Genomic DNA, 27914 nt, shown 5'->3' on the forward strand with positions numbered 1-27914 from the left:
ATAAGTTATCATGCAGTCTTTGAAATCTTTTAGTGGACAGTAGAACCCACAACTTCCTATTATAGTATGTTCTAGTTTTTGCATTTAGGAGCTATTTTTGCTTATGAATCATCTATGCTATAGGTTACCTTCTACCACTTAAAGTTACAAATCACTACTCTTATTTCTCTTCACTGTTTATGCTACCATAATATTTAGAGCAATGATTTAGAATCTAGTCCTTCCTATGTCATGGAAAACTGAGGGAGAAAAGATCTTAGGGCAATTGATGAAGAACTTCAATTCCTTCAGGGACTTACTATGAAGCCAGTTCTAATATATTCTGTGATTGAATGAAAAGGTCTTAGCTGCCTTAGAGGCAAAGGATTTTTCTACTTAAGTAAAAAAAAGTTACAATGTGACTTAAATGCAGCTCCTATCACCCAGGATGGCAATTTGTTTCTCATATCCTGTATATACTTAGAATCTGTAGAGAAAAAAAGGATCATTAAAAGATGGGGTCTTTGGGAGTGAACTGAATTTTCTGAATAGTAACTTAACACTCTGTTTTTCATTTGAATATTTATTACTAAATATATTTTGACAGTATCCAAGTTTCCTCTTTGCCTTATAAGCACTATTCAAGGATTAATAGTTTGGGGTGTCTCAAAGTCATTATCTAATAAATCAATTATTAACAATGTTTTGTAGATGCAGAGATGAAGGATATTGCACTGAATTTGTACTTAAATCAAGATACCCTGATTTTTAAAAACAGTAAAATCTTGGTTTATCATTTACTTCTATTCCCAAATTCCGGTCTCATATTTATTAGGATTATCTCTGAAAAGCAAAAACATAGTTTAAATAAATTGGAATTTATTGTGTTCTTAAAAAGATATTTTTTAAATATTAAAATGATTCCTGAGACTGTTGATCCTGCAAACTTCTTTAAATATATTATGAACTTTCTATTTCATGGGATTGTAGTGGAACATAGGCAAATATAAAATTTACCAGTTCTAACTTATTGTCTCAGGTTTAAGGCACATGACTGATGGGTGGAAACTTGGGGATTACCAATTCTTTCCTTTCTGTTTATTATAACAGTTCCTGCAATATAATTTAAAAGGTAGCATTTAACTTCAGTTCAAATACCGCCAATTAGGCAAAACTCTCTACCTCAAAATGTAATCCATTCTATTTTTTTATAGTTATAAGGAATTCCCTAGTCCATTAAGAAAACCTTCTGCCCTTATCATTAAAATTTTTAAAACTCTATTTTAAGCCATCTGTCTGACCAATTTCAGAGAGCTTCCAAGAGCTATTGATACAATGTCAGAAAAATTAAAAATTAGGGCTTGTGCAATGTGAAACAGCTGCTATGAATATTATTCATAGTCACCCATTTGACCTTTTCACATGGGGTCAGTTTTCCATAACCATTCTGTATATTCACTTCCCACTAGAGGAGCAACTAAACCAGACAACTTTCCTTTGGGAAAGATTGCCACACTCTGACTATGCTTGCAAGCCAAGTTTAGAAAACTTGATCTCTTAGCCTTGAAAAAATAAGCATTGACCATGATATCATTTTATTCCTTCTTTCATAAAATTTCAATGTTATTTCCAAGGAACTATTATTAATTGGAAGCTCAATGACCTCCGTTTCCTCACAATAGACTGTAGGTTGTAATGTCTCCCCTTTCCTTATACTGACCCCTCCCCCATACACATAGGCAAAACTATCTACTTATTAAAAAGGAATTATGGGACCATGACATCCTTAGTGAGGCATTAAAAAAGAATATGTCCATTGGAAAAAAAAACAACAGAAAGTAAAAGGTAGAAGATTTTCATTTGTGTGAGTCAAGATCTTGATAAATATATGTCCAAGGCAAACACAAACCTGTTTTCTTCTAATTATTCTCATCCTTTTCTTCATCTATGCCTATGTTCTTTGACATTTCTGCCCAGTATTTCAAACCCCAGAATTTTCCACTCATTTGATCTGCTCAAAGAGAAGTCATTCAAAGCATCAAATAATATGAAATTGATTTATATTTTGATTACAATTCATTTGCTTCAGTGTTTTAACTCTTTATTTCTAAATGTAAAATTATTAGATTGAGTTAAATGATAAGAAAAGGAAAAAAATCAAGTTGGAGACCTTCACTTTTAAATTCTGTCATTAAGTCCTAATGCCTTCCTAATTTTAGGTTGCTTATAATAAGCTAACTTACAAAGGGAAATGGTATAAGTATTCAGCTTTGCTCCTTTCCTCTTTCCTTTCTAAAATCAAACCCATCCACAGTCATGCCAACTTAAGACTCATATCTTGAGGACAGAGATGCTGTAACTACTACCTCTAGCATGGGGGCTATTACATCCTCTATTCCCCACAGAAAATTTCCAGACCCATATTATATTTTATATACACATGCACACACATATGTATGTTTGCAATATACACATACTCACTTTTATATATACTATTAGGCTATGGTATATTATACACATTTTATAGCAGATATATGTCCAGAAAGACATGAACCTCATCATCTTTAGTCATATATGTGATTTTAATCATCTTAGAAACAATTTTTGCAAAGGTAGCAGTTCACATTCCATTTATATATTGAACTCCCAAAAAAGAAAATTTCCTAGACCAATATAAATCAGTGCTTTCCCTAGTATCTATATGTACATGCACATTATATTTTTTTGAAAATTTTGATTTCCAAATTTACTCCCTCACTCCTCCATTCCCCTGCTCATTGAAAAGGAAAACATTATAATTTGGGAGAATGGAAGCTCCCTAATATTCATATTATACCTATTTTCTTACAAAGATTTTTTGCCCAGGTACACACAAACAATAAGCATGTCAAACATAGGACTTGAATATAAGGCTTCCTGAGTTTGAGGTCAAATTTCTGTTACTTACATCCTTTACATAATAATATATAGACACACAGAGAAACTAACTCAGTGGGATACACTTCTAATAGTATATTCAGTTTCAACCCGATATGGGAAAATTGAACAAAAATTTAAGTTGTCATTGAAATATTGACAATTAATCTTTGTCCATTCAGTTAACTTTAAGTTCAACTATAGATTTTTTTTTGCCTTATTCACTGCAACTTGTCCCTAAGAACAGACTTCGAAATTTTCAATACAATTTAGGTAAACTGTATTTCCAATATTCCCTTACCAACTATCTAGGAACACCATCTGTAAATAAAATAAATTTTACTTAATCTGAACTGTTCTTGATGATGTCATCCTGACTTTTTTGGTTAGCACTTTTTCATGTACATATGTAATTTGGAACAGTAGCTTCCTTGCTTCCTTTGAGCAATAATTTTGATGGAGGTTAATAAATCTCAAGTTCTCAGACTTTGGGGGAATGAATGTATAATGAAACTATTTACTTCCCAAATAAACTTTGGGGGTCACCATGAAGTACAGACATCAAACTTACCTATGGAAAAAAATGTAAATAGTAGCAGTTGACCCTTCTAATGCAGCTACCTCAAGTTGTCTGGTATATGTAGCTATATAGACAGAGATCAATAAGTCAACTCTGGTCCATAAAAAATACATGTGAATCAATATTTTTCCATCATCTACAGTTCATAAGCATACTTCATCCCAATCGATGCATATAATATTGAGAATAGTACTAACTTTCAGACTTAGAAACAAAGTAGAGTTGAATCACATAGTCAAATGATGCCTGTAATAATGTAAAACCATTTTTCTTATAGTAATGTCAGCACACATATGGTGCTTTGATGTTTGTTTATCTAGAAAAATAATGAAGATATTAATCATTTCCAGTACTTTCTAATTAAGAATTCTAACTATTAGATGACTAAAAATTTTCAATGGCTAATATTTTAAAGTCTGTTGTTACTGTATGTACCATCAGAGACTGATAGTTTCACAACTATAAATACATATCCATTATGTTAAAGACATGATGGATGATGCTTTCACTGCTTGTACCATTGTTTTTATGAAAGACAGTAAAAGTATTTGCTCTTCAAGGTATCTTCCAAGACTGAATTTCTTTTGAAATTGTTCTAGTACAGGCTATGTTTTTGTGTAAGTCTACTGTGGTTTTAGGAAACAATAATATAGTTCAGCTAATCAAAATTTTAGGATAATACTGGCTTTAGATAGGGAGAATGCTAAAACCAGAACACATCATAGATGGTTAGGAATAGTGAATGTGATCACAAGTCTGACTTCCAAATCATTATCTGTAAGGAGGAGGAGATAGTATATAGTGTTCAAGTAAAAATCTCATTTTCTTTGGCTGCCCCATGTTTATGTTCTTCAGAAGCAACTCTGAGACAGATGTTATGCAAGGGAAATTTGAATCTTCTTGAAACGAATTATATTAGGCAGTCTGTAAGAGGTTACATATATACTGTGCAGGTTACCTATTTATTTATTTCTCATGAATTATTTCCAAAATCAAATACTTTTGGCCATTAAAATTTGTTTATATCCTTTCAGGTATCTATGGCAGTTAGCCTTGAAGATATCATTGATTCTTTTTTAAAACATTTTACATATATTTTTATTTATTTTTGTTGTCACTTTCCAATGGCCTCTATTACCTTCCCATGAAGCCTTGCCTTGTAAGAAAGAATACTTACACAAAATAAATCAATATAGTGAATATATCTACAACACATTTCTTGTTCTGCTCCTAGATTCTATTCCTTTTTCTCTGAAGTCAAGTCAATTGACAACTCTTTGATTCTACCAGCACAAGATCTTTCAAATCTCCTCTGTTTCGTCCACTCACACAGACATCAGCCTAAATCGCACTCTAATCACCTCTTTTTTAGACACCTTTTATAACCTTATATTTGTTGTCCCTTATTTTTTCCATTTACAATCTAAAACATCCCTTTCCAAAAATATCATTCTAAGCTACATCTTATGACCATATTCTCTCTTGCTTTCTTGCTCATTGAATCATAACTGCATTTAGACTACAATACACAATACTTATTGTGGGATTTAAAATTCCTAAATGTGTCTAACCTATCTTTCCAGCTTAACTGTATACAACTTTCCTTCAGAGACTTTGTTAGACAGCCAAATAGAAATGTCTTAACATCCCCTGAGTTCAATATTTTCTTGCCTCTGTGCATGTGCACAAATTATAAGCCTGCATCAGATTCCTATACCACTGTCTTTCAGATTTCTTTTTTTTTCCTGTGAGATGTCAGGTTGGCCCTTTCTCAATTAAGTTTTCCATAAACTCTCCAATTGTTTTTGTTCTCTCCCCCTCTCAATTTTCTGGGTTCTGTACTTGTTTATACTCATTATACTCAGAAGTTTTGAGAGAAGTGACTGATTTATTTTTGTCTGTAAATCCTCATTGCCTAGAGTAGTGGTTTATACACTGATATTAAAAAAACATTTCTAGAATTCCATCAAATTTAACTTAATTACATGATTCCATTAGGAAATTTTCCCCTATATGATTGCCAAGCATGCTCTAGTAAAAATAAATAAAATAATAGTAATTATATATGTAATATATTATCATTCTATATAGTATTATATTCTATTTTAAATGACTGGTTAAAGACAATGATAATTTTAATATTAGCATTCCATCTTTTTTATTCCATGTCAGATGTATAGTCATTTTAGTAAACTGACCTATCAAATTGTTTTCACTTATAACTAAAGCATGAATATTATGTAATCTATTACAAAATTCACACAAGTACAGGCAGATCATTTTCATATACTTTGACATTTTTTCTTTTATATAAACAACACTATTCCATTTTCTATGCTGTTACTCTATTTCTTAGGTAACATCACTTTTTATGTTAAGAAGAGTTTCAACATTGCAATAAAGTTTAGTTTATTGGTAGATATATATGTCACCAAAGCCCAATAAAATAAAATCAAGTAGAAGTTAAAATGTTTTCTATTAAATGAACAGCTTGTATGCCATAATGTGTATTTCTTAACAACTTTGAATATTTCAGTAGAAGTTAAGGTAGATTTTCTCAAGGAAGACTTTGGATCATTTGGATACAATGGTGTACATTAAGTTAGCATTAATAAATTGCAACATTGGGTTAAAAAGAATAAGTTCCCAGATATTAGAATGTGCCTCTAGAGTATTAGTCAAAGAATGTGAGAATTAACATTTTAGAAGTTGAATATTAAGTTTATATATATATATATATATATATATATATATATATATCTTTAACAGAAAGAATCATCAAAGCAGAAATGAACACACTGCAATTATACTGATTAAGAATAGCCCAAGTTAAAAACTATAAAAGTGCCTCTCCCTCTGTCTTGAAGAGATGAGGTACCAAGAGATGAAACCCTCCATGTACATATCCAGCTTAAATGATGCCTTGGCTTATTTTCCTGAACTTTTTGGTTCCTCTCTTTTTTCATTCTTTACTATTAGGGATGATTCTTTACTATGGTAGTGGGGAAGGATAAATTTAGAATAAAATTGATTACCAGTTGGTAGCAATACAAATTGAAACAAAATAAAAAATGCAGACATATTATGATTTATTTTGACTATAATATAAAGTAGTTTTTATCATTAGTAAAACATATATGTTTCCATTAATAAATGGTTGATTATACAGTAATGGAAATCAATGAAGTCCTCACCAAGAATCTCTGTGCATTTAGCAAAATATTATACTGTCTCTCAAAGTGGCATATTTCAACTTTCTTCCCTTCTGAAAATATTAACTGTGAAATTTCCTGTGTAAGCAGTAAATTATCTAGACTACATTGCAGACCAATTTTAGAAATAGCTAATCAAAGCCACTAAATTTTCCATTTGGGTGTGAGCTTGTGGTGGGAGATCTAATAAGAATTGTTGATAAACACTCACTGTCCCAATTTCCTGCTTCATCAGAGCGTGTAACTGAAGTGAAGACTGATATCTTCGTCACTAGCTTCGGACCCGTTTCAGACCATGATATGGTGAGTGACACTGCAGCTCTGCATTTATTGATATGGCATATATCTTTAAAATTTCTTTACATACTGGGTTGGGAGAACTTAGAGCATGAGGACCCGTCTAAGCAACTATCGATCCAAGTAACTATTTTTAAACTATTTTTCCCCACGCAAAATGTTGGGCTGTATGTATTTTGATTGTTTCTACCAATGGCTGCATTCAAGGATATTGTAATTATTGGCCTCTGTGATTTTAATAATTGATTACAGGAATATATGTTGTACTGTGTCATACTGAAGAATGACAACCACTTAATCCTTGAGAATATTACAGAGCTCATTTTCAAATTACAACCTGGTCCTGTTTAATGAATTGTTAGCCAATGAATAAGTTGTTAACTTTAGTTTTGGTAAAGAAGACCATGTTGATTCAAGGATGATGAATTCTGATGCCTCTAGATTAGATAGTAATCAGATAGTAATCAGATAGAATCAGAAGTGAAGTTACTGAAACTGCTGTGGACAGAAAAAAAATGTTACCAGTGAACACTGAATAAAAGAGAAGGTAGAAATCAGTACAAGTATTTGTACCAAGGGAAAACTCATGATTCAACTATGACAAAAACTATTTAGAATAAATTCATGAATGAGAAGAAAATTGAGTCATATATGCTTTTTGTAACCCCTACCTCCTTAGGCTAATTATATATGCTCTTCATGCAAGTAGAAGTTGGAATTATTTGTTAAGCAAAGTATATATAGCTAAAAACATAAAAAAGGACCTTGAAAACTTATTTGGGAAATTCTACCTGGAAAGTAGCTTCAACACAAGACCCAAAGAACAGTTGTCTTCTTTTAGGGTAAAGTTTTTTTTTTATTTAGTTGTGAATCTTCGGAATCAAAGTGTATGAAAACTTTAGAGAATGAAAAAGACACCAATATATTAGCAAGCTAAGTTAAATCAGACCCAGTTTTCAATTGTCAATAGACTGATTACTCTTACATCTGGAATTAGAGTGTACACTCAAATTTCTTGGTTTGGCAATAAAATTCATTATATGATCAAGGCACAGGATAAATCAGATTCCTATAGGGTCTCTGAAAGCTCCTAATGAGACTAATTGTTAACCAGAATCTCTGATCTAAATCTAAAATCTGGTTTCTAAAATGTCTATTTGTTGGTATCTTGACACAGTACATAAAATATTTCCAGCAAATGCCTCAACTAGATGATTAATAGAAATTGGAGGAAATATTATGGTCTTTTCTTAATGATACATTTATTTATAAGTCTAACATTTAAAAGTTACTTTTTCATAGATAAATGCAAATAAAAACAACTCTGAGGTACCACCTCACACCTAGCAGATTGGCCAATATGACAGTAAAGGAAAATAATTAATGTTGGAGGGGTTGTGGCAAAATTGGGAAACCAATGCATTACTGGTGGAGCTGTGAATTAATCCACCCATTCTGGAAGGCAATTTGAAACTATGCCCAAAAGACTGTCTGCCCTTTGATTCAACCATACCACTGTTAGACTTGTTCCCCCAAAAGATAATAAGAAAAAATACTTGTACAAAATTATTTATTCTTCATTGTGGCAAAAAATTGGAATGTGAGGAGGTGTCCATCGATTGGGAAATGACTGAACAAATTGTGGTATCTGATGGTGATGTGCTGAAAGGAATGATGAACTGAAGGATTTCCATATGAACTGGAAAGACCTCCAGAAATTGGTGCAGAGAGAAATGAGCAGAATCAGGAGAACACTGTACACAGAGATGGATACACTGTAACACAATTGATTGTAATGGACTTCTTTACTAGCAGCAATGCAATGATACAGGACAGTCCTGAAGGACTTATGAGAAAGAATACTATTCACATCCAGAGAAAGAACAGTGGGAGTAGAAACACAGTTGAAAAACATGTAATTGATCACATGGTTTGATGGGTATATGACTGGGGGTTTGACTTTAAATGATTACTCTACTGCAAATATTAATAATATGGAAATAGGTTTTGAACAATGATATATATATATATATATATATATATATATATAACCCAATTGAATAGCTTGTCAGCTCCAAGAGGGAGGAGGGTGGAGGGGAAGGAAAGAACATGAATTATGTAACCATGAAAAAATATTCTGAATTAATTTAATAAAAAATTAAATAAAACCAGTAAAAAAAGTTACCTTTTAAAAGTGATCAGCAAAACAATGTATATAGGAATGACTCACAAAATGTTTGTTTTACAACAACATTCACTTCCTGAATAATTCATTATAATTGTGGTCAATCATTAGTCCATTTTATTGGATAGATAAAATTATTTTCTTACAAAATTGTCATTATATAAGGGAGCTGTATTAAAATTTTTGCCCATATAATCATTTCAGTCTTCTTAAAATACTATTTCCATCATATCCTGCCTCTAAGAAACTACAATTATACCCAACTTTTTAATAGATCCATTCTGAACTCCTTGAAATTCAAGACTTCCCACTTACTTTCATCTTACCTATCCATCTTCTCAACTTTACCTACCTACTTTTCTCCATAAACCCAACAGTAACCTTTTAAAATCCAGTTCCTACTGTCCTCGGTGTCCCATACCAAAATCATGCTTATTGTAATGCATGTCCTATTGCCCATTCCAGCCCCCCATCTATGTCAGGCTCCTTTTTAACCTTCCTCATCTATCCAAACTACTCTTCCTTCATGAATTAGTCCTAGACAGCCCAAATTCAGATGTGAATTCTGAGTACATAATACATAATCTAATTCTATTTTTTCCTTGAGTAATTTCAAATTGCTATCATATTTCCTTGGCTATATTAGATGACAGTAATCAGATTCTTATTATATCTTGCCTCTTTAAGACATTCCATTTCCTAGAAATTCATTTGTTTGGAGACTTAGGTGTGAAGTCCTATATTTTCTCCTATCATACCTCAAAATCTCCAGCAAATATTAACCTTTAATGTGAATTTTAGCTTTACTAGTCAGGTATTTGCATTGAAATGGTCTCAATGCCAAGTAGAAATAGATCCCTGCTAGCTTTACTACTCTTCCGCCTTGGAATCAACTGATTCTAATACAGAAGTTAATGGTTTAAAACAAAGAAATATATTCCTACTGGCTACATATTGACTTAGAAAACTACAAATCAACATTATCTATAATAGTATATTTTGAGTATTTAAAAAATAACTCAAATTACATTTTAATCTGATTTGAACAACAATCTGAAGTTTTTCTGGTAGCTTACTTATGACTTGCAATTTTGATATCTCTAGTACATTGCACGTGGTCCTAGAATGAGGAAGACCTCAGTTTAAATACAGTCTCAGTCACTTACTATCTCTATGACTTGGACATGTCACATAATCTCTGTGTGATTCAGTTCAATATTCTATAAATGAGGATCATAATAGTACCTATATACAAGGTTTATTGTAAGGATAAAATGAGATAACTTTTGTAAAGAACTCTGCATAGGGGCAGCTAGGTGGTTCAGTGGATTGAGAGCCAGGACAAGAGATGGAAGATCCTAGATTCAAATCTAGCCTCAGATGTTTCCTAGCTCTCTGCCCTTAGGCTAACCATCTAACCTCTGCTGCCTAGCCATTACCACTCTTCTGCCTTGGAACCAAAATATAGCACTGATTCTAAGATGAAATGTGTTTTTTTAAAGAGCTCTACAAATCTTAAAGTACTAGTAAAATTCTAGCTATTATTAACACAATAATTATTTTAAATGGCTTTTTAATTGTCCAAATTATGAGAGACATGGATTTTGAGACTGATTTTTAGGAATGAAGATGAGTTGCACTGTTACTTACAGCCTATTACCATTCTTTGTATACAACATCATAGAAAACAGTGTGGGATTTTTTTTTTTGCATGTGCATAAAGAAGGTTCAGTATACATGTATGTGTTTTTTTTTCTTTTGAATTTAGAATAATGGTGATCTTAAGGGTGAAAAAAGTTTTTTCTCTTTAGAATTATGGTAGCATATCGTGGATTTTGATGCTCTACAACCTTGGACCATTTTCAATTGCCCCATTAACCTCATTCACTATTGCTAAACATCAGAAGTAGTGAAGCAAGTGGGCCAAGTAAAGGGAAATTTGATTTCTACATTTAGAGCCAGAAAATGACTAATATTCCTCTCCTGAAAGGTGAGCAATTAGCCATAGGTTTGTGATCAATTTGCCATATGTAGTTAGTGGCGAATATATAGTAAAATGTACTCTGAATTCATTTGAACATCATTGACATGACATCATGAAACATCTAGCCAATACATTCATTCAATGATAAAGAACAAACCTCAGAATAATGGCAATATTCTGGAATTCCAATCAAGACAGAATGTCATAGCCCAAATGAAACTATTTTTCACTAAGAAAAAAATTCTTCATTCTTTCCCTAAGAAGCTGATAAAAAAGTCATAAGTCCAAATCAGCATGCTTTCATTTGAGACCAAAAAAAAAATTAGGACAGCTCCTTGAAAGTATTTTAAAAGCCACTAAGTGGTAATCAGGCAGCCAATTCCCAGGTCTCTGACATAAATATTCAGAGAGCTCCATCAAATGGAGCCATGTTTTCCATAGTGTTTAAAATGTATTATGTAGAAGAATGCAGATGGTAATAGAAGTTGAATGTTGGAGTGCTGAAATAATTAAAGTATTTATTTAGAACTGTAAAATATTTTACTCTATGTCTACAAAGAAAGGTAATATTCTTCTAAGATACATTCTATAGAACAGGATTTGTTGGTGAGAAATTGCATCCAGGTTATGTGGGCTGAAACTGTGAAGCATATTGTGGGTTTCTTGGCTTTCTATCTTTGTCTGTACTTCTCTTGCCTACCCTTCCTGTTATCACTACCTCTCCTCCTCATCACCCTTTTTCCTGCCAGCAACTTTATTTTATTCCTCTAAACAAAATGAATTTTTTCTACTCAACATTTTTTAAACCTGCTATACTTTCTCATATATACATATATTTGTACATATGAATATGCATGTGTGCATATGTATGAATATAAAGTTGTGAGGATTAAATTGAAAAATAAGTTTGTTAAATTATCAACATGGGAATATGAAGAATGTAATTCAGTTACAGAATCTCAATATATTTATTTAGCTCTGAAAAATATGAAAGAATATTGACATATGAAAATGAATGGGGGGAGGCAGTCTAATCAATTGCTCCTTTAAGTGCTGCCAAACAACTAGAACTAGACACCTCCACTTTCTGAGCGTCATCTGCAAAATGATGAGTTTAACTCCATGGCCAGTTCTGATATCAATCATTTCTAACTGTGTTAGAGTTCTTAGATCACCAGTGACAGATACTACAGAGAAAATATATTGCTTATGGAAACTCAAAAGTCAATTAAGTGAGTATTAAGTTCATTCACATTGCCTAGAATGCCTAATTGCTGCTACTATTGCTTTGACTATGACTATTAATGCTACTATTGTCAAGAAATTTAATATATTATATGACAATTTATAGATAACTAGACTCTGAATAATATAATGTATAGATAATGTATATAATATATTGATAACTAGACTGAACAAAGAAGTCCAGATTTCAGAACCTGCCTTTTATATATATTATCTGTATGACCCAGGACAAGAAATTTAACCTCCCAATGCCCCAAGCAACATTCTAAATTTTTCCCAGTTTTCTTAAACTTTACTCCCCTCAATGTACACTGTAGTGCAATAGTAATAGCCTCCTCACTGCTTTCACACAAGGCACAGCATATCCTGCCTCTGATCATTTTCACTGGCTATTTATTTATTCCACATGCTTAAATGGTCTCCCTCCTCACCTCTGCTTCCTTGTTTCTCTGATTTTTTTTCTTGTTTCAGATGAAGAAATCACCTTTTTCAAGAAGCCTTTCCCAGTCCTCAATTTTATTGCTTTCTCTCTGAGATTCATTCCCATATATCTAGCTATATAGTTTAAATGCATAGAATAAGATATAAACACTTATTGATTATGTATAGTGAGTTAGTTATCTGCATTCCATCTCTTGTATTGGATTGTGAATCCCTTGAGAACAGGGGCTAATTTTTGCCTTTGTATCTTCAAAATTTTGACCATGTCTCATACTTAGTAAGTGCCTAAAAATTATATGATGACTGTCACATTAACTAAGATACAGAGAAGTTGTTTATCTACATTAATAAATAAAACTCTAGGATATGCCTACAACTTTAAATTTGCAAACAATATAATAATGAATAAGGGGATTTGAATATATTATGTGTCCTGGGAGTATTTTATCTTCTTTGTTTTCAAGTAATACATGTTGGTTGGCACTAAGTAATACATCCTTTCTCTCTTTACCCATTCTCTATTTTTAGAGTGAGATTGGAAACTTTTATTTCTTTTCAACATAATGTTCAGTGATTTATCTGTGACCATTTGGTTTAATAAATATCTGAGGCAAGGTTCAAACTCATGTCTCTCCTGACTTCAAGTCCCAAACTCTTACTTTTATACAGTTGTTTCTATCTCATGGTGATGATACAGCCTTTTCTTTGTTCTCTTTCATCTTGTAGGCTGAAAAATCCTTCATAAAGGCACCTTAAGATAGTTGAGGATTGGTATTGCTTTATTTTCTATCCAAAGATATGAAAACTCATAGTAGCTTCCTTTATATTTGGTTCTCTAATGAAAAAGTAGACAATTCATTGATAGTAGCATGGATTTTCCTGGGTTGCCCACATTCTACTTTGAGAAATGCTAATATTGGTGTTCATAAAGGATATTTAATGGCAAGACCTTTAGTTCTAAATTCAGCATCAGGATAGCAAGTACTGTAAGGAGACATTAACCTTTTCAATTTCAAGAGCTGGTAAGTCCTGTTGCTTGTTTGAGGATTAATAGATGTTTGATTCTAGCTGCTGTCAAGTAAAATGCCATGTTTGTTCAAATAAATATATTCCAAGGTGGCCTCATATGGTAGAGAATGATAATAAGCTTCTCACATTTCTCTTATGACATATTCTCAAGCACAGAGAGAACTTTTGTTTATTTAAAAACACAAATGGCTAAAGGTCTTTCTCCACTTTTCCAAAGTCCTCATATAACCTCCACATTAGGTACTGGTTGCATGGTGGGTGGGTAGCATGTATTTTTCCCCTGAGTAAATACTGAGAAGGAACAAAAGTAGAATTATAGCAAAGAGATTTTGGCTTGGTATAATAGTGCCAGAGCATATTATAAGGCTTGAATCTTAACCTCAGACTTTAATGTGCTATACAACTCTGGAAAACTTAACCTCTTTTTTATTTTTCTAGTTTCATATAGAAACAATTTTAGACAATCATTTTCGAACACTTAAGAATTTAGACTTTCTCCCTCCCTACCCTCTCACACCATACCTGAGGCAGTAAATTGTCTGAAAAAGATTATAACAATACTTTCATTTAATACATATTTCCATATTGCTCATGTCATGTTAGAAGACACATGACACATAAAAATCTCATGGAGGAAATATAATATAATATACCATGCTTTGATCTACACTCAGACTCTGAGTGCCTTCTTTGGATGTGGATAGCATTTTCACCATTAACCCCGTGTGGTTTTCTGGAAATATGTTTTGGTAATATTAGTGTAGTCCTTCACAGTTGACAATAATATATTTATGTTACTTTGTACATCTTTCTTCTGATTCTGCTCACTTCACTTTGCATCAGTTCATATAAGTTTTTATAGGTTTTTCCAAACTTATCATGTTTATTTCTTATGGTACAAAAGTTTTCCAACCTAACTATAAACCACAGTTTGTTTACCCATCCCCCAAGTGATGGACATCTCTCAATCTCCAATTCTTTGCCAATACAAAATGAAATGCTAAAAATATTTTGGTTCAGGCAGTTCATTTTCTCTTATCTCTGATCTTTTTTTGGATACAGACCAAGTAATAGTATTGCTGGGTAAAAAGCACATCCACAGTTCTGTGACCCTTTGAGCCTGGCTCCATATTGCCTTAAAGAATGAATGTACCAATTCACAACTCTACCTACCGTGCATTAATATCCCAATTTTCTCATGTCCTCTCCATCATTTATCATTTCCCTTTTTGATTATGTTAGCCAATCTGACATTTTCGAGATGGTACAGCAAAGTTGTTTTAACTTGTATTTCTCTAATCAATAGAGATTTACTTAAGACTGGAACCACAGTTTATTCTTCTGGGAAATGGGGAAATTCGAGCACATACTTCACATTTTTTTCAAATATCAATGAATACAAATATATTGCTTAATAGATGCTAAAGTCTATAGCAATATGTGCACATACCATTTTATTGCTTATATGCATTTTCTCCTCCTCCTCCTTTTTCTTGTACTCTAATGATGTAAAGTTTGACCAGTAAACTAACTTGACATTAAAATGAACACTTTCTCTGGAAAACTATAATCAATATAATACATAATATAATTATATCTTTAGGCTTGATGATTTTTATAAAAAAACAATCATAAGATTTATTTGCATTACAAAAACAGCTCATCAAACTTTTCAATATTTTCCAAATATATTTAGGAATATACAATTGATGTATTTTTTCGTCAAAGCTGGAAGGATGAGAGACTAAAATTTAAAGGGCCCATGACAGTTCTTCGGTTAAATAATCTAATGGCAAGTAAAATTTGGACTCCTGATACCTTCTTTCATAATGGAAAGAAATCTGTGGCCCACAATATGACTATGCCAAACAAGCTGCTTCGCATTACAGAGGATGGCACTTTGCTGTACACTATGAGGTAAGAGGCACCACCCTGTGTATCCACCAGTGAACATACTTCTCCCACTATCTTTATTATTATATCTCCTACTGAAGCCAACCTCTTTCAATTTAAAATGTTTTCTGTTTACTTTGGTTTTCCCCTTTCCCTTGTTATATCTTGGATTTCATTAATTATAGATTGAGTGTTGGTATACAAGTAAAATAGTTGTCTAAATGAAAGTGTTTCCGTTCATAAAAAAGTACCAAAACAAAAAGAAAAAAATCTGTGAAATAAATGAAATAGATAACAAGAAATGTCACGTTTATAGGTTGTTAGAAATGAAAAGTCTCCTTTAACTTTTTAGATCCTTTTGAGGCATTTCTGAAGGCTGTCAATTGACAAAATATATGAGCTGAAAACTATCGGCTCCTTTCCATTGTACATGTACATACATAAATATTATTCATATAATCTATATTTTTAAAAGAGAAAATAAGCAGTTGAAAATTTTAAATCCTAGAAAACTGTTACTTATAAATAAAGCAATGATTCCATTTGCTAATAGCCTGAAAAGGGTTTTCTATTTGTGAATTAGCTCCAAATTCATCAAGTAGTGATATAATTTCTCCCTTGTTATACAAAAGGTAGTAAAAACTAATTCTGGAATCATTTGGATTTTTTTTCATGAAGGTAGAATTATATTTTGCCTTTTGAGTACTGCCAATCCTAGATTTTCATTCACTGAGATTCAAATATATTTGAAAAGCTGCCTTCGTTATTGGTCCCAGCTGGCTTGAATTGGTGTGTGTGGGTTCCAATGTTAAAAAACACACACCAGAAAGAAAGAAATAAAGAAACAATTGGCCATGTGTGTGGAGACCTTGCCAAATATTCCAGGCATGATCTGTTTATGTTCAAACTGCTGGCCTTAAAGCTTTGTGACTGGTTAACCAAATCCAATGCTAATCTTTTCACTGCCCAGCTGTCGATTTGCTGGTTTGAGATTTTTCTATCTTTTACCTTTTTTTTTAAAAAGATGAATGACTATTAATATATGTGATTTTCTCATTACAAAAAATAACTGTGTCCCTTCCATTTGCGAATTTTCTAATGTTCTTTTGCTAATGGGTGGTACTTGATTGCTAAAGGACACAATAAGTCTTATTACCAATATGATATCTTTGAGAGTTTGAAAGTAATCTTGAAAACTAAGTGATTGGTAGCACAATAATTTATTCCTTTTACTGAACTATAATGGTCTCATGGTACTAAAATCCATAATTATTCCCTCAAATTTGTCAAATAATCTGTGTCCAAATATCAATATGCAAAGTAGTTTTGGGGAAATAAATATGATTTCATTTAATAATTATGCATAGGCTGAGTGTAGTAAAAACATATTGTAGGAAACTTCTTTGGTTGGCCATTATATATTGTTATTGTTTTTAGTGAAAAATACAGATTAAGAAATTGCTTGGAAATGTATCACCATATGAAAAAGGTCATGATTCAAAAGAACACTAGTTTCTGTTTATTTTTTCATGAATCAAGTAATGAACAAGCAAATGTGAAGTATGGCTATTCCGATTCACTGAAGTGTCATGATCAGCATTCCTTTATTCAATCCAGCATATTACTGTATCTATCTATCTAACCATCTATCTATCTGTCTATCTATACTTGGAGTTAAAGAAAATTTCTGTGATCAGAGATGGGGCAAGGATATTATGTCTTAATATTGAATGAAATTGAAAGATATCTATAGGAAAATCAAAAGAGCTATAAAGGATTCAATTCTCCCTTCTGTTAATACTATTATTGTGTCACAAATACATACATATTGCTACTTGCTTTTCTAAGCTGTAGTGAGAAGTGGTCTCCAATCATACTTTGTAAAGAACACATGAGAAGATCTGGATGTTTTTACTATTAAGATTTTAGAAACAAAAGACAATTTTTAAAATTTAAATTTTCTTTTTAATTTTGTTAAATTTACATACATATATGCAAATATAATTGTATATATACTCCAGTCTGATAGAAGGAGTTTCTGCTTAAGGGATTGTCTTCATTTATAATCTTTTGTATTTTATTTTATTTTTTAAAACCCTTACCTTCTATCTTGGAATCAATACTGGGTATTGGTTCCAAGGCAGAAGAGGATTGAGGGCTAGGCAATGGGGGTTAAGTGATTTACCCAGGGCCACACAGCTGGGAAGTATCTAAGGTCCGATATGAACCTAGGATCTTCCATCTCTAGGTCTGGCTCTCAATTCACTGAGCCACCCAGATGCCCTCTCATTTATAATATATTTTATGTCTAGTGTATAGATTGATATATAGATATAGACATATGGAACAGCCTCCATGATAATCATCTTCTACTAGATTTAGTAAGACTATGCCAGATGAAGTACAAGCTTTGATCATCTCTTTAAGGCTCAATTCATATTCAGTTTTCTATAGAAGGATTTTCTCAGTCTCTTCTGCAACCAAACCCACCAAACCCTTCCCTTTTGTGATTACCTGATAATCCTTTCTCTCTCTCTCTCTCTCTCACTATATATATATATATATATATATATATATATATATACACAGATAGATAGATAGATATCGATAGCTTGATAGAGATAGATTTATATCAACCCCTCTATTCTCTGTTATATGGATTTCATGACTTGCTGTGACATAAACACACACATGTGCATACATGAATACATATCTATCTAAATCTAATCTATCTAGCTATCTAGCTATTATATGGGATATTCTGAGATGACCAGAACCTCTAGTATTAGGACCTGCTTAGTCTTTTCAGGACTGTTCAGTCACTTTTGATGTCCACCTTTCTACCAATTTTCATTTGTATCTTCAAGGAACTATAACAGGTCCAGCAGACACAGCCCAGTAAAACTGTCTTAGCAGATAGCTAACTCAGGCCAAAGGTAATCAATAAGGATAAGTCAGGAGGATGTCTACCCCAAACATGTGAAGCAGTCCACCAGCAGAATTAGTATGTGAGAAAAATTTCTTTCACCAGCCATGAATACTGTGGAAGCAGTCACTGTGGGACATTCAGAGCTTGATCAGACATTAAAGATGCCAGAGTCAGAGACATTCCATATAACTGAGAGTCATTTTGATAGTTGTCTTACCACTGGACTTCAATGACTGGAAGAAAGAGTGAGACTGATTACTTTGTATAACTCTTCCTCACTTAAATGCAATTCACATGCAAATCAATACATCATCCATGAGTCCATTGGTCATCTTCAAAAATGAAGGACACACATATATATACACACAAATCCAAAATAAAAGGCAACACTTATTTTGATGTTTTGGACAGATGCAGTGACTAATAAGTGCATATTTACTAGCTAACTGATCATAATACTGGAAAAGCTGTCTACTGGCTCAGTGATGAGATACATGTCTATTGGCTATGAGTAAACCTAGCTAATTGTGAAGAAGCTAATTTTCAGAAGGTTGATCACCAAGTGCTTTGGGTTTTTTTTTTCAGACATAACAAATCTTGAAGTCTATATAAGAGGGAAAAGAAGAGTTGAGATATTCTTCAGAAGAGGGAATGACTTCACCAAAGAAAATATTGATGCTTAAAATTTTACACTATAGTGAATGAATAATCAATGAATTGTTTTTCTTATCCATTTACCCAGCTTTCAGTTTGATTTGTAATTACTATCTCTTAACTGCTTTTGGATGGAGAAGTGTTGGTGGTGGGAAGTCTAATCTATAGTGCTCTTTTTCCTCATTTCTCAACTGACTAGATTGACTGTGCGAGCTGAATGCCCAATGCACCTTGAAGACTTCCCAATGGATGCCCATGCCTGTCCACTGAAATTTGGAAGCTGTGAGTTACTTTAATTTAAATTGTCTATGTTTTTGAGATCTAGAAACCTCAAACCAGACTTGTTGATAATGAGTACACTTGTAGAGTATTTTTAGGATTTTAAAAACATTTTACCTATACTAATGCCTTTTCTATGTACTTTTGAAAGATTAAGGCATTAATTAGAAAATGGAATAGAGAACTGGACAAATCATTTCGAATTTAGATATTTCATTTTATTGATTATTTATACAGACATTAAGTAGGGTTTGAGGGAGTGATATTTTAAATATATATTTAAATTTCAAAATTACCCATACATCATTTACTCCCAAACTCATCTGATGTTCATCAACACAAAAAACTTATAGACTATACATCATGTTGAATTTATAATTAGTAAAAAATCTTCCAGTAAAAGAATGGCATAAACTTAATAGACATTGCAAGGAGAAAAAAAAGGATTTTAGATCAATATTGTCCATAAGAGAGGCAAAGACCCATTTGGATATACAAAGGAATTGACTTCATTATAAATACTTTTGAATGATGTTCAGTGCTTAACCAAAGTTCCTTATCTTTTGAAGTTCACTCAGAAATTAATAGAAACTGTATTAGCCAACTTTGTTATTTTATAAAGAGGAATGAAAGTTCAGAGAGATAATACAACTTTTCTAAGGTCAAAAACAAAAGAACTGGTTTGGAAACTTTCTTTTGGCTCTCATAGAAAATCACTGGCTACAACACACTGTCAGACAACATGGTAGGAGGTGTACACATTCTCAGAAACTCAAATGCCTGGGATACAATAAACAAATTTAATATGTAAGGAAAGGTGATGGTGGCTCCCCCTCCCATTTTATTTTAAACATAACAATACAAATGTTTACTTGAGATGAGAGTTAATTTTATTTAGATTTCTGAATTCCCTCTCCCCATTCACAAAGTGACACATATAAACTATAGAGCAGAGGAGGACCTAAAGAATTCCATAGAAAAATTCAAAATAATTGTCAGGAATATGTTTTAGTGAATAGTGAAATGAAATCTTGGTCCAGAGCTCTGGCTTTAGGCAAGCAAATTCACCTTATCATTGCACATATATAATAAAATTTTGACTGCATGATTTTAAAATTTTTTTCTAGCTCCAATACTTTATTTTTGGTTTATTGATTTCTCAGATCTCTAAATGAATATGGTTATCAGTAGCATGAAAAATGCTATGCCAATATTTCATTTTGTAATTTACAATTCCCTGAGAGCTAAGAAATTTACTGGATTTTCTTGGTAGGCTGTCAGTATTTCAACTCTCATAGGTTATGACAGAGCAAACAAACCACCCTTGGACTCACCCAACAACTGCTGGACTTCAAGGAGGATACTTTTGTGACCTATATGGGGTGGACTGATCCTGGTCTACTGGGGACCAAAATGAAAAGGGGAAGATTTCTTATTAAGAGATTGTTTTGGAAATACTATGGACTTCACTCAAATCATTAAAAAAATGCCACAACTTAATTGCAATAGGAAGCTTCTAGTCAAATTATAGATTAAATAGGACATGGTTACAATTTACTTAAACATCATGTAAAAATAATTATAAGGTTTTTGGAACAACAAAAGCCATATGTTGCATGCAAAAAAAGAGAAGGCAGATGTTTTCCTTATCATTATCCAATAAAATATGGTTGTCATTGCTTACTTATATTTTCTGCTTCTTAGAAAATTAAAATGATAGGTACATGTGTATCAGTTAAGGCAATGGGAAGGGTGGGGTTAGGGCATACTATTGAATACTCATAAAACAGGTAATTTCTTCAGATAAAATCATACTGGCATAAGGTAAGTGGTGAATTTATTTTAAAAAGAATTTTTGAATTTATAACTTGACCTGGAAAGATCTCTTTGATGATTAGATGCTTAAACACATGATTAGATGCTTAAAATTTTTTCACCTCATTTTTCATATATGGTTGGTTGATTGATACATGTGTGGTTATTCATGATAGAACTCTGACCAATTCCTCAAAAAACACTAGGGATAGAGACTCGATAACTTCTTTCTGTAATCCATACTATTGTTTTCTAACTCTAGAAACAGTATCATTGGAGGCAAAATATCTATGTCAGATCCCATCTCTGATATTTCTGGTGTTAATTTGGGCAAGTCATTAGCTTCTCTTTTATTCATTTTCCTCAAATGTAAGATGAGGGGGTTGAACCATATAGTATCTGATATCTCTTACATTTCTAGAGCTCTAATTCCTGAAATTCTATGATCATTTCTGTTTGAATTAAAGCCTTATTTCCTCTTCTATGAATCATTAATGACTTAGATAGCTAATTACTTATCTTCCTCATTTATATCCTTCTTCTTGAAGTATGAATTCCCTCCTTTATCTTTTATTTCTTCCAGAGTGAATAATCTTGATTCCTTTAGGATTTTATCTAGAGCACCAACATTTCAGGTTCAGAAATAAGATTCTGTTACAATGCAAAAATTACTAGATTTTAAATCAGATCATATTGGTTCAGATCCTAGCTCTACCATTTATTACTTTTTTTTCATTTTAAATATTATGTTTTTAGGTCATTTTCAAACATTATTCTTTGGAAGCAAAGATCATTTTCCTCCCCCCCTCCAATAGCCAGCAAGTGATTCTTCTGGGTATCACATGTGTCCTTGATCTGAAACTATTTCCATGTTGTTGGTATTGGCATTAGGCTGTTCATTTAGAGTCTCTCCTCAATCATATCCCCTTAACCCCTGTAGTGAAGCAGTTGCCTTTCCTTATTATTTTTACTCCCACCATTTCTCCTCTCCTTGTGAGTAGTGTTTTTTCTCCTAGATCCCTGCAAATTATTCAGGGATATTGCATTGATACTAATGGAGAAATACATTACGTTCAATTGAACCACAGTGTATCAGTCTCTGTGTACAATGTTCTCCTGGTTCTGCTCCTTTTGCCCTGCATAATTTCCTGGAGGTTGTTCAAGTCTTCATGGAATTCCTCCACTTTATTATTCCTTTTAGCACAATAGTATTCCGTTACCAATATATACCACAATTTGTTAAACCATGCCCCAGTCGAAGGGCATCCCCTAATTTTCCAATTTTAGGCCACCACAAAGAGTGCAGCTATGAATATTCTTGTACAAGTCTTTTTCCTTATTATATCTTTGGAGTACAAACCCAGCAGTTCTACGGCTGGATCAAAGGGCAGAGAGTCTCTTATCACCCTTTGGGCATAGTTCCAAATTGCCCTCCATACTGGTTGGATCAATTCACAACTCCACCAGCAATGAATTAATGTCCCCACTTTGCCAAAACCCCTCCAGCATTCATTACTTTCCATAACTGTCATGTTAGCCAATCTGCTAGGTGTGAGGTGATACATCAGAGTTGTTTTGATTTGCATTTCTCTGATTCTAAGAGATTGATAACACTTTTTAATGTGCTTATTAATACTTTTGATTTCGTTGGCTGAGAACGCCCTATTCATGTCACTTGCCCATTTATCAATTGGAGAATGGCTGATTTTTTGTACAATTGATTTAGCTCTTTGTAAATTTGAGTAATTAGACCTTTTTCAGAGGTTTTTATGAAGATTGTTTCCCAATTTGTTGCTTCCCTTCTGATTTTGGTTACATTGGTTTTGTTTGTACAAAACCATTTTAATTTGATGAAATCATAATTATTTATTTTAAATTTTGTGACAATTTCTAAGTCTTGGTTGGTTTTAAAATTTTTCAGTTCTCAAAGGTCTGACATGTATACTATTCTGTGTTCACCTAATTTACTTATAGTTTCCTTCTTTATATTATATTTACATTCTGAGTTTCTCTTGGTGTAGATGTTGATCCAGACCTATTCTCTCCCACACTATTTTCCAATTTTCCCAGCATTTTTTAATGTTCCAAACTGTCAATTTATGTATTTATTTATTTTAATTTTAAACATTATTTTATTTGGTCATTTCCAAACATTATTCACTGAAACAAAGATCATTTTCTTTTCCTACCTTCCCCCCCTCCCACCACCTTTCCCTCTCCCATAGCCGACGAATGATTCCACTGGTTATCACATGTATACTTGACTCGAACCCATTTCCTGGTTGTTGGTATTTGCATTAGAGTGTTCATTTAGAGTCTCTCCTCAGTCCGATCCCCTCAACCCCTGTAGTCAAGCAGTTGTTTTCATCAGTGTTTTTACTCAGTTTATCCTCTGCTTGTGGATAGTATTTTTTAGATCCCTGCAGATTGTTCAGGGACATTGCATTGACACTAATGGAGAAGTTCATCATCTTCGATTGCACCACAATGTATCAGTCTCTGTGTACAATGTTTTCCTGGTTCTGCTCCTTTCGCTCTGCATCACTTCCGGGAGGTTTTTCCAGTCTCCATGGAATTCCTCTACTTTATTATTCCTTTTAGCACAATAGTATTCCATCACCAACATATACCACGATTTCTTCAGCCATTCCCCAATTGATGGGCATCCCCTTGTTTTCCAATTATTGGCCACCACAAAGAGCGCAGCTATGAATATTCTTGTACAAGACTTTTTCATTATTATCACTTTCGGGTACAAACCCAGCAGTGCTATAGCTGGATTAAAGGTCAGACAGTCTTTTATCCCCCTTTGGGCATAGTTCCAAATTGCCCTCCAGAATGGCTGGATCAATTCACAACTCCACCAGCAATGAATTTGTGTCCCCACTTTGCAAAATCCCCTCCAGCATTTTTACATTTCATGCTGTCATGTTAGCCAATCTGCTAGGTGTGAGGTGATACCTCAGAGTGGTTTTGATTTGCATCTCTCTGATTATAAGAGATATAGAGCACTTTTCCATGTGTTTATTAATAGTTTTGATTTCTTTTGCTGAGAACTGCCTGTTCATGTACCTTGCCCATTTATCAATTGGAGAATGGCTTGATTTTTTGTACAATTGATTTAGTTCTTTGTAAATTTAGTAATTAAACCTTTGTCAGAGGTTTTTATGAAGATTGTTTCCCAATCAGTTCTTACCCTTCTGATTTTGGTTACATTGGTTTTGTTTGTACAAAAACTTTTTAATTTGATGTATTCCAGATTATTTATTTTGCATTTTGTAACTCTTTCTAAGTCTTGCTTGGTTTTGAAGTCTTTCCTTTCCCAAAGGTCTGACATGTATGCTATTCTGTGTTAGCCTAATTTTCTAATAGTTTTCTTCTTTATGTTCAAGTCATTCACCCATTTTGAATTTATCTTGGTGTAGGGTGTGAGGTGTTGATATAAACCTAATCTTTCCCACACTGTCCTCCAATTTTCCCAGCAGTTTTTATAAAATAGTGGATTTTTTCCCCAAATGGTAGGATCTTTGGGTTTGTCATATACTGTCTTTCTGAGGTTGCTTGCCCCCAGTCTATTCCACTTATCCTCCTTTCTGTCTGGTAGCCAGTACCAAATTGTTTTGATGACCACTGCTTTATAATCTAGTCTGCGATCTGGGACTGCAAGACCCCTTTCCTTTGTATTTTTTTTTCATTCTTTCCCTGGATATCCTTGATCTTTTGTTCTTTCAAATGAACTTTGTTATGGTTTTTTCTTAATCAGTAAAAAAAATTTTGGAAGTTCCATGGGTATGGCACTAAATAGATAGATGATTTTGGGTAGGATGGTCATTTTTATTATATTGGCTCACCCTACCCATGAGCAGTTAATGTTCTTCCAATTGTTCAAGGCTAGTTTTAGTTGTGTGGAAAGTATTTTGTAGTTGTGTTCATATAGCTCCTGTGTTTGTCTCAGGAGATAGATTCCTAAATATTTTATTTTCTCTAAGGTGATTTTGAATGGGATTTCTCTTTCTAGTTCTTGCTGCTGAGCTGTGTTGGAATTATATAGAAATGATGATGACTTATGTGGGTTTATTTTGTATCCTGCAACTTTGCTAAAGTTGTGGATTATTTCAATTAGCTTTTTGGTTGAATCTCTAGGATTTTTTAAGTAGACCATCATGTCATCTGCAAAGAGCGATGATTTGGTCTCCTCCTTGCCTATTTTAATGCCTTCAATTTTTTTCTTCTCTAACTGCTACTGCTAGTGTTTCTAATAAAATGTCAAATAATAGAGGTGATAATGGGCATCCTTGTTTCACTCCTGATCTTAATGGGAATGGATTTAGTTTATCCCCATTGAAGATGATATTAGTTGATGATTTTAGATATATACTGTTTATTATTTTTAGGAATGACCCTTCTATTCCTATGCTTTCTAGTGTTTTTAGTAAGAATGGGTGTTGTATTTTGTGAAAGGCTTTTTCTGCATGTATTGAGATAATCATAGAGTTCTTCTTGGTTTGCTTGTTGATGTGGTCAATTATGGGGATAGTTTTCCTAATATTGAACCAGGTCTGCATCCTTGGTATAAATCCTTCTTGGTCATGGTGGATGACCCTTCTGATCACTTGCTGGAGACTTTTTACTTGTATCATATTTAAGATTTTTGCATCTATATTCATTAGGGAGATTGTTCTATAATTTTCTTTCTCTGCTTTTGGCCTGCCTGGCTTTGGAATTAGTAACATATTTGTGTCATAAAAGGAGTTTGGAAGAACTCCCTATTTGCTTTTTATGTCAAATAGTTTGTATAGTATTGGAGTTAGCTGTTCTTTGAATGTTTGATAGAATTCACTGGTGAATCCGTCAGGCACTGGGGATTTTTTCTTAGGAAGTTCTTTGATGGACTGTTGGATTCCTTTTTCTGATATGGGATTATTTTAGAAATCCATTTCTTCTTCTGTTAGGCTAGGCAATTTATATTTTTGTAAATATTCATCCATATCACCTAGGTTGGTATATTTATTGCCATTTATTTGGGTGAAGTAGTTTTTAATGATTGCTTTAATTTCCTCTTCATTGCAGGTGAGATCTCCCTTTTCATCCTTGATGCTGTTAATTTGCCTTTCTTCTTTCCTTTTTTTAATTAGATTGACAAGTACTTTGTCTATTTTGTCTGTTTTTTTTCAAACTACCCGCTTCTAGTCTCGTTTATTAGCTCAATAGTTCTGTCAGTTTCGATTTTATTAATTTCTCCCTTAATTTTTAGGATCTCTAGTTTGGTTATCTTCTGGGGGTTTTTAATTTGATCATTCTCAAGTTTTTTAATTTGCATTTCCAATTCCTTGATCTCTGTCCTCCGTAATTTGTTAATATATGTACTCAGGGATAGGAATTTTTCTATAAGTACTGCCTTGAATGCATCCCATAAGGTTTGAAAGGATGTATCGCCATTGACATTTTCTTCAACAAAATTATTAATTGTTTCTATGATTTCTTCTCTATCAGATTTTGGAGTATCATATTATTTAATTTCCAATTAATATTTGATTTGGCTCTCCATGTACTCTTACCAATCAATATTTTTATTGCCTTGTATTCTGAAATGGCTGCATTTTTTATTTCTTCTTTTCTGCATTTGAGTGCGATGTTTCTGTGACCTAGTGTATGATCTATTTTTGTGAATGTGCCATGTGGTGCTGAAAAGAAGGTGTATTCCTTTTTGTCCCTATTTGATTTTCTCCATATGTCTATTTACTCTAATTTTTCTAAGATTTCATTAACCTATTTTACCTCTTTCTTGTTTATTATTTTGGTCTGATATATCTAAATTCGATAGTGGTTGCTTGAAGTCTCCAAATAATATGGTTTTACTGTCTATTTCCTCCTTCAATTCTCCTAATTTCTCTATTAAAAATTTGAATGCTATACCATTTGGTTCATACATGTTGATTAGTGATATTTACTCATTGTCTATACTCCCTTTTTACAGAATATATTTACATTCCCCATCCCTATTGATCAAGTCTATTTTTGCTTTGGCTTTGTCAGATATCATGACTGCAACTCCTGCCTTCTTTCTATCAGTTGAGGCCCAAAAGTTCTTACTCCAACCTTTAATTCTAACCTTGTGAGTGTCAACCCGCCTCATATGTGTTTCTGGAAGACAACAAATGGTTGGGTTTGGGGTTTTAATCCACTCTGCTAATTGTCTATGTTTTATGGGTGAGTTCATCCCATTCATGTTCAAAGTCATGATTGTCATTTGTGGATTCCCTGGCATTTTGATATCTTCTCCTCCTTCTGACCTTTCTTCTTTAGCTATCTCCTTTTGAAACAGTGATTTACTTTAGGTCAGTCCCCCTAGTCCCCTCTCTTGAGATGCTTCCCTTTCTAGCCCCTCCATTTTTATAATCCCTCCCCCCTCCTTAATTTTCCTTTCTATCTTGCCCTAATTGAGAAGATAGAAATCAGGATCCCACTGGATCTAG

The 27914-nt window shown here is 33.0% G+C and overlaps 1 protein-coding gene across 2 annotated transcripts in view; it reads left to right on the forward strand.

Moving 5' to 3' along the window:
- Positions 1-27914, forward strand: part of GABRA1 (gamma-aminobutyric acid type A receptor subunit alpha1) — an 88255-nt gene that overhangs the window by 11371 nt on the left and 48970 nt on the right. For both annotated transcript variants that reach the window (XM_001379986.5, XM_056811543.1), the window contains exons 4-6: positions 6923-6990; positions 15565-15785; positions 19544-19626. In XM_001379986.5, the coding sequence (XP_001380023.1) occupies positions 6923-6990; positions 15565-15785; positions 19544-19626 (372 nt within the window). The remainder of the gene's footprint in view (positions 1-6922; positions 6991-15564; positions 15786-19543; positions 19627-27914) is intronic.

This window comes from Monodelphis domestica, chromosome 1 (assembly GCF_027887165.1).
Source record: "Monodelphis domestica isolate mMonDom1 chromosome 1, mMonDom1.pri, whole genome shotgun sequence".
NCBI lineage: Eukaryota > Metazoa > Chordata > Mammalia > Didelphimorphia > Didelphidae > Monodelphis > Monodelphis domestica.